At 32.0% G+C, this 13,196-nt stretch overlaps 1 protein-coding gene across 2 annotated transcripts in view; it reads left to right on the top strand.

Annotated features, from left to right (window-relative positions):
* Positions 1–13,196, top strand: part of GIN1 (gypsy retrotransposon integrase 1) — a 30,199-nt gene extending 17,003 nt beyond the window's left edge. Inside the window, exons 5-8 of one of the 2 annotated variants that reach the window (XM_012721726.1) lie at positions 4,504–4,695; positions 4,794–4,970; positions 5,700–5,985; positions 11,898–13,196. In XM_012721726.1, the coding sequence (XP_012577180.1) occupies positions 4,504–4,695; positions 4,794–4,970; positions 5,700–5,985; positions 11,898–12,172 (930 nt within the window). In that variant the 3' untranslated portion in view covers positions 12,173–13,196. The remainder of the gene's footprint in view (positions 1–4,503; positions 4,696–4,793; positions 4,971–5,699; positions 5,986–11,897) is intronic. The other variant, XM_004678356.1, reaches the window with a different exon arrangement.

Raw genomic sequence — 13,196 nt, 5'->3', positions numbered from 1 at the left:
TATATATATATATAGGTAGAGGTTTCTAATTGTATAATACAAAGATAGTTAGTACTCATTATGCCACTAAGTAACTGTAAACCGCTTGTCAGGTTTTCTAAAACTAAAATGACAAAATTGGGCTAAATTATTTTTGTTTACTTCTACTTTAAAAAGTCTTATTTTATGTAAAGCAGGTATTGATTAAATGGAGAAATACATCATGTTCTGAATGACAATACTCAGTATTGAAAGGAATCACTTTTTCCCAAATCAAAAGTATATAATTATTAATGAATTTCTAATCACTAAAAAGGAGGGAGCTTTCCCCCTTGTTCTGGCCTTTTACAGGCTAACGCTAACCTGAAAGATTAAGCAGGCAAGAATATTTCTGAAAATTTTTTGAAAGAATGCATTATATAATATACTCGAGGCATATTTAAAAATTTCTGTAATTGACAGCATACTGCAGAAGAAAAAAATCAGTGATAACCAAACTTTTTATTCATAGCAACTTTGATATTGTAGTCCAGTAGAAATACCTAAGGTTATAGTTATTACATAGTCAGGTCCACTGTGAAGGGATTCCTAAGATTGTCTCCGGGTTTTATGATTTACTAGGAGGACTTAACGTGGTTAAGATTATTACAATAAAAGATTATACAGCAAAATCAAAAGAGAAAAGGCTTATGGCAAAAGTCCAGGGGAAGCCAAGTACAGATTTCCAGGATGTCCTCTCAATGAAATCACATATTAGATGCTTAATTCCACCAGCAGCAAGTTGTAGCCACACATGTTATCTCCCCAGGGAAGCTCAGTAGCGACTCAGTATCTTGGCCCAGCAGGGATAGTCATATATGCATCCCCTCCTTGGCTTATACCAAAATTCTAGACTCCCAAAAGAAGTTATTTAGGCTAATTTACCACTCTGTTAGTACAAACAGTTTGTGTGGACTGCTTAGGCAGAGTAGCTGTGCTTTATTGTTAGGGAATGATAGAAACCCTGCCAAATCCATGGTTCTAGACTCTAGCCAACATCCAGCCTTTTTAGCAGGTCTGCTATATTAACTCTATAGCATAGGTCCATGCTACTTAATAAGATCTTAAACACTTATTTAAAAAAGAGTGTTCATAAAGTTAAGGAAAAAGTATTTTTATTTCTTAAATAATCATAATTGCTTACTAATGAGAAATGTATATATACTAATTACTGCTCAATTTCTGAAGCCTTGGAATCAGATAGCTGTCCTCATTTCCTGTTTCACGTTGGTTATTACAACATCCTCTGTAAAGATTTAACTTCATCAAATCAAATACAATGTAACTTTATCTAATGTTAAACTGTAACCTATGCCAGTAGTTTTCAAAGTGTATAACAGATGTTAAGGGAGCCCCTTGTCAGAGAGTTTGGTACCATGGTTAAAATAGTAATGCTAGCATATTCACAAATGACTGGAGCAGGGGGAAATTAGTTAATGCATTTAACAGCATTGATAATATTTTTTAGTTTCTTCTAATTTCTCTAATATAGTTTTTTAGTTTCTGTATACTAAAATTGTTTTATGTTAAATCACAGAATTTTCAACTTTTTAAATTGAAAAAAAGAACGTAATTGTCTTGTAGTTTTTCTGAGTCTCTAGAGATAGGTGTAACATTGTAACTTAAAGTGCTATGGATTTCAGTGGAAAACATCACCAAATTTGACTACATGAAGATCATGTGATAAAATAACCAAACATAAGGCCAAGGAATAAGCCAACAAGAATTAAGTCAATCCATGTAGAAAGAGGCTACTATCTTTGTTTTAAAAGATTCCCCAAACAAATTTTAAAAATCAGTCAACAGTGTAAACACAATTCACAAAAGGCAATAAAAGTGACAAACATGGAAAAATGTTTAAACTCAGTAGAAATGCCTGTGAAGATCATTTTTATTTAACCTAATCGACAAAAATAGTGGTAATAGCAAATAGACTACAAGTGAAATGACAATAGCCTTATATTACTGGTAGCATTAGACCTTGAAATTACATCATTCATAAGCTGTTGGCTAAATGTCCATTAAGTGCCATACACATATTTTTTGCCTTTTAGTTACTCAATCCTGCTTCTAAGAATTTATTGTAAGGAAAGTATGCAGACTTTATATATAAATAGCTCTTTTATGATTCTATTTACCACCCTCCTTTTTATATTAGTGAGAGATAGAAAGCAACCTAAATACCAAAAAAAATACAAGTCAGAAAAATAGGTCTGGTTACATGATGAAATATTTTGTAATCTTAAAATTGTTTAGAAAGAAAGGGAAATATCATGGATAATGCTTACAAAATGTTAAATTAAAAATCTGCATAAATAATTTTATTCTGTGTTACTTATGCATCTGTTTACATATATAGCTATGTAAAAATAGTTAAGAAAATTGAAATACAAAATCATAAGGTCAAGCTTGGAACTTTTATAAAGTGCTGAAAATATAGATATTTTTAAATTTTTCAGTTTATATGTATCACCCTAATGTTACTTTTATAATTTTTAGTGATTAAAATAAGCATACTCATCTGTTACTCTTGTGACACACTTGTGCTCAGCAATAACTAGTTCTCCTAGCCTTCTAAACAGGTAAGAACAAGCCAAAGTAACTAGAAATGGCTTACAGCATTAAGTGGATGAGTGTGTGACACTTTCAGCCAAAGACAATGTCATGCTCAGTTTTTTTAATCTGGTCTTGTTCCTTCTGGGGAAGTGACTCATTAGTACAGTGGAACTTCTCATATCCAAGGTTGCTGAGGTACTTAATGGAAAGATACCAACTATATCAACTCTGCATAATTACCATATTATACCAATGAGACTTGATTGTGATTGTAACTGCAACATTATCTTAATTATTTTCACTGAATCAGCAGTGGCCTACAAAATGGGTTCAGTTGTGGGTTAATGCTGTTAGACATTTTGTTTATATTTCTTTCTTTTTTTTACCTAATAAATAAGAAATGAAGCTACTTAGCAATAATGTGTACAGGTTGATAGTGGCATTCTGAATCAAGAAGGTAGATGTTTGTGCATCAGACACAGTATACAAAGGTATCCTGAAAGAAAAGTGAAAATCCACAACATGTAGAAATCTATAGTGATTCTCTCATTCATTCTTTTGGTTTTAGTAGTAATTGAATTTACAGTGTCATTTAATTTTCACCAGACTTCCCCTAAAAGAATAGTTAGGCAAGGCCCTCCCTCGTGGCACAACAGGTTAAAGCACAGTAGCACAAGTTCAATCCCCAGCCTGGGAGCTGACCCACACTGCATGGCAGACCTCTCCTGACCCCTGTTGCTCCCCTCAGCAGTGTATTTCAGTACCAGTACATCTGCCTGTTCTGCTCCCCTCCCTGTCTCTGGTGAATCCTCTCATAACCCACACCTCTAGCCTGTATCCAAGTTCTGTATGCGTAAATAAATAAATCTTAAAAAAAAAAAAAAAAAAGCTAGGCGGCATAAATCTCTTGCAGTAAAACAGGATAATACTATTAATGTAATCACTATCAACCACGAGAATGTTATAGAAATGATACTTCTACTTCTAGTTCTTTCTTACAGATATATTAATGAGATGAAAAGAAATACGGGCAAACCATATCAGATAGGAAATTGCCCTCCAAAATTTGAAATTATCAGGAAATTTTTTGAAATACTGATTTACTTCTACTTTTATTAGCAAAACCCTCACCTTAAATGCATATAGTGCTTCAAGATATTAGGTGATAGTATGAAGTCATCAGTCACCAGCAATTTTTCCAGTCATTTTTAAAGTCACGTGATTATTCATGACTTAGAAAATTTGACAAAACATAACAAATATAAACCTTTTGTGGATGGCTTATTGGGTGAAAATATAAGTGTCTCAGACGTATCTTGGTGTTAAGAGCATTTCCTAAATTGCATTTAATAAAATGCATAAAAATCATTTTTGTAAATCTCTGAAGGAAACAGAATAAACATTTTCAAAGGAAAAATTCCTTCTTAAAAATAAAGTCACCTGGAAAACCAAAATTATAGTCGTTATTAGAATGTCTGTTTTGATGGTGAGAGAAAGGACTGACGGGTTAAGAGTATCAAGATAGCTTCCCACAAATGGACTTACTGAATCATTCCTTGGCAACCCCTTGAGACAAAAAGTTAAAGCCTTTTCTAAAGGTCAGTCATTTAATATCATTGGGTATGACATATCATGACCGTAGGTCTATTGAAATGATACCTGTTCTCTGGTATTTCTAGAATTCAGTTACTTTTGAATTAAAATATTAACTAGGACTGTATTCAGGTAAACATATCAAAGAATTCATCTCCCTCCAGCACATAACTTAGATAAAATGCCAGGGTAATCAAGACTATTATTTTAAACAAAATACTTACATTTCATATAGAGTGAGGGTGACCCATGAAAGTTTCAAGTTCTTTGGAAACCTTTCAGTTAAGGAAACAAATTATATTTTAAAGTCAGCACTGTTTTTTATATATTTTTCAGATCAATATTGAACTGTGTGGGTTGTTTGGCACAAAACAAATTGTAATTTCTCATGCTTCTCAAACTGTTAATCCAGCTGAAAGCACACCTAGCACAGTCAAAACGTTTCTCTCCAAACACTGTGCTGAACACCCTGACAACTGGGATGATCACCTGTCAGCGCTTTCTTTTGCCTTCAACATAACTCACTTGGTATGTGCCTTTATATAATTCATACTTTCTTAAGTTGTGACATTTCTGGGCTACATAAATGTTTTATTATAAATTGCTATTTATTTTCCTTAAAATAGGAACCTACTAAAAATACACCATATTTTCAAATGTTTAACCGAAATCCCTATATGCCTGAGACTTCAGATATTCTTCGTAAAGTGGATGGTGATAATACAAGTACATTTGCCAAAATTTTAGGTGCAATTAAAGAAGCTGATGAAAAAACGGAAAATAAGACAACTTCAGCAGGCCAGGTGAGTCTTTCTAATAGAAGTGCTATAATCTAAAAATCTATGAAGTGACTTTAAAAAAATTCAGAAAGTACATATATACATGCATGTATATAATGTATCCATTACCAAATTTTTCTGTCATATTCTGTTTCTCTTGATTAAACTGAATACTTATTTAACTTTGAAACTCAGAGAGATAATGGGAAAACTGGCTTTAAAAATTTGTTTTGAAGTAGTATTGCATTATACCCTAAGTTTCATGTTTGCATCATTAAAAATCAGCATGTATATACTACACTGTAAGTTCATCACCAAAAGTCCAAGTGTGTCCTTCATCATACAGTTAAGCCCTTTTACTCATCTTAGCTACCCCTCTATCTTCCTTCCTTTCTGATCTTCACTTCTTGGTCTTAGCGCCTTCTAGTGTATTTTTGTTTTATTTAACTCATCCATTAATTTGGTTTCTCTATAATACTGAAATTGTGGAAGTTACACGTATTAGAATCAGCTAGGGCTAGGTCAAATCTCTGGTCTTACGCTCTGCACTAGAAGTAATTTGCCAATGTCTGTCTTCATTATAAAGTTGGGATGATGAATATCAAAATATTGTTTTAAGAATTAAATATAATTAGTAGCACGATAACTAACCATTTTGTTACAATAGTATTTGCATTTATCTTCAGGAAACTATAGCTCTTCCCTCACTTTGTTCATTCTATTTGTCTTTTTTTTTTTTTTTTGTACTTGTAGATGGAGAATAACAATTTTGAGGAACAAAATAAAAGCAAAATCATTGTTAAAAAGAAACCAAAGCAATTAAATCCTTTTCATTTAAAAGTGGGTCATGAAGTTTTAAGACAGAGGAAAAACTGGTGGAAGGATGGTCGTTTCCAGTCAGAATGGGTTGGTCCCTGTGTCATAGACTATATTACAGAAAGTGGATGTGCTGTTCTGAGAGACAACACTGGAACTAGACTTAAAAGACCTATCAAGATGTCTCACCTTAAGCCCTACGTGAGAGAATCCAGTGAACAAGGTAAAAATCTATCACTTCTCTACACTTTATATTCTTTGTATAAGGAAAGAAGTGAAAAATTGAAGAACTCTTCCCCCTCTTTGGTTAGTTTTCTTTTCGCTTCTCATTTGGCATAGTTTTAGATGTTAGTTTTATTAGAATATAAACTTTGGAACTGTTGGGCTTTTTATTTCTAATATATTTCATATTCTCCCACCATTCTTGTGGGAGATACTGAACTGCTTTCACAGAATTGTTTTCTCTATTTTTACTTTCACAAAACTTTATCATTTTATGCCTCATTTTAGAATGAAAGACACCAAAACAAACCTGTGCAGAATATTTATGTTTTCTATAATAGGGGACTTAAAAATACGTGATTAAATTTTAATGTTGTTTGATGGTCAGATTATGGTGGGTGCAGGGGGTGGTGGTGCATACATGTATATATTTACGTATACTCTGAGGTATACTAAGATTCCGTAAGGTACTATAAGAAGAGGTAATAGCACCCTAAATAAGGTTATACTTGTTCCCCAGTCTGAACACTCAGCATATCCTGATCCCTAGCCCTTTCTTTCCTAGATTGGAGCTAATGGCATTTTTGCCACTGCTTTCCCATTAAAGTCTACTTTATTGAGACTTTTATTTTTGTCCTAATATATCTGCTCCCTGGAGAGGGAGTTAATTGGTGCTTAGTCAGTTAATTTTGCTTTTTCTATTAAAAAAAGATGAAGCATCAATGTTATTTGAATATGAGTAACAATAATTTGGCACAACTTAAACTGATATAAACAACTGAGTTGTTTAATAGACTTAAGGGAACAATTATTACATCAGCAGTAACAGCAGACATAGTCTGCACTTACCCTATACCTTTTAAGGATATGCATCCCTTGGGATCTTTTCAATTATAACTCAACTCTGCTTCTGACCTGAGGCACAACTCTTGTGTTAAAAGCTCTTAGTACCTTTTCCTTCTCTAGTGACAGACTCAGTTGCAAACTTATCTTGAACTTGACCTTTCCAAAAGGTCATAGCACTTTCATTCTCTTTCTTATAAATTATGTCATTCCTTGTGCCTCCTTTCAGTTCTTAGCTACCCTTTGTAATTTCTCCATTCTACATGTTAAGTAGAAAAAAGATTATAGAGATACATGTTGTCCTTTCTGGTTTAGTGTGGTTCCCATCTTAGTCTTTGGAATTCAACATTTGCTCCCTTCTCATGTGATAACCTTCCTTAATGAATACAAACCTTATTTTTAAAGTGTTGCAGCCTTAAGATCTGTTTCAACATTTTAAAATTTCCTTTGTCAAAGACTTTCTTAGAAGGCCAGATGTTTGGTTCCTTTTGAATATTTCAGATTGCAATTGAGTAGATATTATCAACACAGAGGCAGTTTAATTTCTGCCTCTTACTTGAATTCTTTGCAGATGTTTCTTCTAACAATTTAAAGGATAGTGAAATATACTAGCCTACACATAAGGAACATGGGATTGATGGGTAGAATTGTTTTTCTGTCATAAACAAAGGAAGTGGTGAGCTAGATGTCCTGGAATGTGGTTCCTGATTATTACTTGGTCCTTTGTCTTACTTGCAAAATTCTATGTAATTGTGATTTCTGCCATGTTTTTCTTCGGTGTCACATTTTTCTGAACATCTAAACCTTAAGAACTGATTTTAAATAATCCTTGAACTGAATTTAAAGCAAGAAAAATGTCATTGGATGACATCATCGTATTTTTTTTGACATAAATTTAGGTCAGCTAGAGACAGAATTGTTTTTAATTTCTGTCTGCACTTGTCATTGCTACTCTTTTCTTGAGATTTCATAGCCGTATTAAAGACTCACTGTCCAAAGCTGATAAGCTTCTCTGACAGCTTCTTATCCATTCTTATCTGAAATGTAATGTAGAGTAACACATTCAGTACTAGGTCCATGATATTTCTCATTGCTATTTGAAGTAGGCCTGTTGTCACTTTGTCTAGTTCAATGCCAGGCACCTTTTCAAGACTAATTATTTTAACAAGAAATTTTGTGATATGCCCTATATGTATTTGCAATCAAAATGTTCTCCTTTGAAAGAAAAACTGGTATTGACTCACTTTCTATCCAACATAAATTTCTATTAGTTTTTGTTTTGTTTGGGTTAGGTTACTGTGATAGATTTGCATCTGTACCCCCCAAAGGTTTTAGTCTGCTTGGCCTTCATAGTTGAAAACCTTCATTTGTGAAATGACTTTCATTACTTTTTATGTTTTCTATTGCTGCTATAGAAAAATAATCACAGATTTAGTGACCTAAAACATGACAGTTTTTTCTCTTAATACTCCTGTTAAATTACAAGTCCAAGTTTGGCATTACTGGACTAAAGATCAAAGCATCTGTTGGGCTATGCTGTCTTCTGGAAGCTCTTGAAGAGATCTTTTCCTTGCCTTTCTAAGCCTGCCCACATTGCTTGACCTCTTTTTTCAGAATCAGCCCTTCACACATAACATTCCAACCTTCTTTCTTACTCTTCTGCATTTCCTCTTTATCTTCACCTTCCATGTGGGCCTTGGCTCTGTACCCACATGGAAAATTCAGGATAATCTCCTTATTTTAAGGTTAACTAGTTAACAACGTTAACTCATTACTATCCCAATTCATCCTTGCTGGGTATGGTAGCATATTCATTGTCCCAGGGATTAGTATAAACACATTTCTAGAAGCAGATCATTCTGCCTAACACTATTATAGTGTTTGTGAAACAAATCAAAGTTCAGGCCCTGTAGCATCAACCCTATGATCTTGAATTTGTTATTAATATGGTGTATGTAACCTGTCTTTGGTACCTTAGTTATATAATCTGCAAACTACCAGTCATACAACTTTGTTAAGTATATTGATTATTAATCTGACAACTCTGGTATCAAATTATAGTTATTGTATCATGACAGAGGGTGTACTGTACTAGAACAGCAAGACATTTTATGTTGTAGAATTATCAGGCCATATATAGGACTTATCTAGTCTTCTCTCTTCAGAATAAGAAAATTAAATATTCTAAAACCTTGTACTTTCTATTTGAAGAAATAAATTTATCTAAACTATTCAGACTTTTTAAGGCTTTGATTTTAACTCATTTTTTTCAGCAAATTTTGTAAACAAAATTTGAAGGTTTTTTGTTTTTGTTTTTACTTCTTAAAACTACATAAGAAAAGTATATCCTGCTGAAATGTCTTTAAAATTCTTTGATTTCTAAAAAATTAAAGACTTAATTATTTAGTATGTCAAAATTGAAACAGTGTTTTACCAAACAGATGTTATAATTAAATCAATAGAGTGAGAAAAGAAGAAATACTTAAGTAATGTCTATAAAGGAATGTAAGTGAGTAGTTTAATGTGATCTGTTTATCTGTCTGTGTTGAGGGATAAACAGGGCAAAAACTTACCTCGCTCTTTTCTGTGTGCTTATATCAAGATTATTTTAGATCACTACTATCTAATAGCTATATAATATAAAATTACAAAATGTGGTTTTTAATTTTCTGTAGCCACATTTAAAACTACAAAAAAAGTGAAATAGTTTAATGATATATGGTTTAATAGATATATTATTACATTTATTTTAATATAATAGATAATTTATTTATCCACTATATCTAAAGTATCATTTTAACATGTATGTAAGAGCTCAACAGTCTTTTTTTTTTTTTTTGACAGTCTTTTTTAAAGCTAAAAAGCATTTCTTTTGGCATAGTATACTTAGACCATTGTGGAGTAGAAACATATTTGACCTTTTCTGAATGAATAAGAATTTTGGCTTTTTTCCCTATGCAAGTACGCCTTGACATCTCCAAAGTAGTTTACCATTGCATATAATTTACATAGAACTTGCTGTGTTTTTCCTTGTTCTCTACAGTTTCATTACAGTACCTTAAAGTTTATTGCTTATTAAGAGAAAAAGGATATATATGTGTGTGTATTTTTCACATACATACACACATATATATAGCTTATATAGAAGCTCTTCCCTTTTAAATAAATGAAGTTGGTAGAGTTCTTTTTTTTTTTCTAAGCCAAATATAACTAAGAGATACTTAAGCTTAATGTCTGTGAATACATTTCCAGCAAATCAAAGTAGGAACTTAGAAGATTTTTTTCTAAAACAGATCTGCTTCATCTGTATGGAAAAATTCCATTTGAGACAGAAAACTTTCTTCATCAAAGATCTACATAAGGATCTTTGGAACTACCTTAAATTCTATGGTCTCTGTAGTCACTAATTCTTTGCAGCATTAAACATAGGGAATTCTCCCTGGCTTATTGGGAAAATTTCACGAGCAACATTTTTAATAAATTGTATTTAAAGTTCTTTTGATAACTACCCTTTATCCTTCTCCACTGTTAAAACAGGGTAGTGGTGAACTTTGGTGTTGAACCTCTAGCAACACATTTTAAAAGTGTTTTATGACTTTTCTTTTTTCTTGCTGCTCTTGCAGATAGCACTTCTTATGGGTTGTATGATATATTGTTTTATCTTTCAGAATTATTTCTCTTATGTAGCAGCTTATCACATACTAATATTTACAATTCATTTTCTTACCACCTTCAGTTACTATATTTTCTTCATAAATATATGTGTTTTCTTAACAGCATTTTAAACTATTTACTATGTTTACATTAATAAGAATTGGAATTAAACTTGGTAAATCCCTAAAAACAAAAACAAATACACTTTGTCTAATAAGGAACCAAATAGACAAAAGTAAATGTCCTTGCAAGCCAAAGTCTACTTAGGACATCTATTGGTAGAGAGACTAGCTTTGATTGATTTACTGAATTTTATAATTGAAAGTTGCTAAATATATATATATATATAAACTTCAGGGTTGAAATAGGATCATATTAGTACAGTGATGGCATTTTGCTCCAGGATATGTTAGCAAATTTTATTTGCTCTGAGGTACTCTTACTGATCTCTAAACTAAATGGCTAGTTAAATCTTCCTTTGCTATTTCTTGTTCATCAAATGTAAGAACCCTTTAAACTTAAAAATCTGTAAGTAAGCCTGTCAATGTTTTGGGATAAAATTCAAAAAGAATAGGTAAGGGACCAGAAAGTTTTTCAACTATTGTGATAGTTTCTTTTACCGTTTCAAGTAGAGGAAGATCTTTGTATATACATTCACTGTATAAATGCTGCTGCTTTGTCATCAGTTCAATATTCATGTTAAGCATTTTTTTTTCCTGACCATGAGGATATATTTGATTAAAATGGAATTAAATGCAACAAGGAAAATCCCTTGTCCATATTTCAGTGTGGATTTAGCTATATTTTAAATGTTTATTAGCATTTTGGTATAAAGTTAGATTAAGTAAGCTTTACTTTTTAGGCCTACTGTATCACAGCTATTTGTTTATATGTTCCTGTCCCATAAGCCTGGTGTAGGAACTTGGTTTGTAACTTAATATTGTAATGATTGGAGAATTCTCCAAAATTGTAAATACAAGGATTTAGCAATTTCTTTTTGCTAAACTATCTTTCAAAATCCCATTAAATCTAGAAATGCTTTGTAGGAGTATGTTAAGGATATTATTGATATCAAAAATAAAGTTTTATAGCTTTGTTTTTAATGTACACCTTCACTTTATGTCCTTCCACTCCCTTACACACCCCTAACAGAAACAGAACCCAGGGAATAGTAAGATTTGACTCTTTTGAATTCCTTGGTTTTTCCTGAGTTCTGTATGTGAGAAACTGTCAAACTTTTGTAATATTTGATTCATCCTGTAACATGTATATTTATTTACCATATGGGAACATCTACCAGAAATTAATTTGATATTATTTTATTTCTTGAGACTTTGTTCTTTATCTTGCATTCATTCTAAAATTATGTTTAATTATAATTATAAGAAGTAAACTTAATGATGTTTCTTCTTTCAGATAGTCTTTATTTCTTACAAGGCTCAGTAGTGGCAGATCATGACTACATTGGCTTGCCTGAAATTCCAGTTGGAGCATATCAAGCAAATATTCTCGTAGAAGATGCAACTATGGGTGCAGTCACTAATGAGTTACTGACATCAAGCAAAGATCGTGAAATATTAGAATATAGAAGTACCAAAATATCTCCATTGATAGAAGATCATAATGCTCTTGAAAAACAGACTTTCAGTCTGTTGGACTCTTCAAGCCAAGTACTTGATTACTTAAGTTAGTGATAGCAAATTCATTTAATTTGCTTGTTTAGAATGTATAACACTTTGAATCTTGATGTCTTTTTCTTCCAAAGGATTGTCTAGAAATGTGTCTTGACATACCCTCAATGACTAAATCCTGAAAGTTTATTTTATAATTATTTATAGAAAGTTGTTCTGTGTTTGAATGTTAGTACATATAAAAAAGGACAAAAGAGGCATATAATATATAAAATTCTTTTTTTCTCCCCTTCTAAAATGAGAACAAGCAAAGCTTGCTTACTTCTTAGGAAGTAAACTAAATTCCAGCTCAAAGCTCTTAAATCTTTGTTTGGTATTGATACCTTGTTTACAGTTTTAATTTTTCTGCAATAGTTTCCTCTTTTAAAAAATAAGTTTAAATTACCTAGAATGGGTCTAATAAATATTTATTCAACCACAAAAATGTATTAAATGGAACTTTTGTGTCATTAGAACTTTTATGAACAGTATTTTTAAAAAAAATCTAGATTGGTTTAATGAAGTCTTACATGATATTTGTATCCTTTTTGGCTCAGGATTAGAATCTGAAACTATATTGGTTTGAAAACAATTGTGATTTCCATAATACATATTAATACCAAAAACATACATTAATAAGCATTTTCCTACAATCTTAAGGAAGTGACATTGATAACTAATATCAAAATTTTAAACTATATGTAATACTAATATCTTTATAATAGTGAACAAATGTTTGTTGTAAAACACTTTGAAGAATACTGTGGGAAAATTAAAAGATGAATCAGATATGTGCCTCCTCCTTATAAGAGATTTACAGTCTGGTAAGGAATATAGACCATGTAAACCCTGCACGACACGAGTCACAAGTTACATACTAAATTCTGGAAGAATGCTTAGGTACACAAAAAGGAGGTTCTTTCTGTATAGGAAATTTATGAAGAAGGAGCTTATAAGGACACTTGGGCTTATAAAAGAAGGATCACTTGGGGCCCTCCCTGGTGGCACAGCTGGTTAACGCACAGCACTAAGAAACTAAAGCCAC

The sequence above is a fragment of the Condylura cristata genome, unplaced genomic scaffold, assembly GCF_000260355.1.
Source record: "Condylura cristata isolate star-nosed mole 26May11 unplaced genomic scaffold, ConCri1.0 scaffold00007, whole genome shotgun sequence".
Classification (NCBI taxonomy): Eukaryota; Metazoa; Chordata; class Mammalia; order Eulipotyphla; family Talpidae; genus Condylura; species Condylura cristata.
This window is presented reverse-complemented; position numbering and strand designations above follow the sequence as displayed.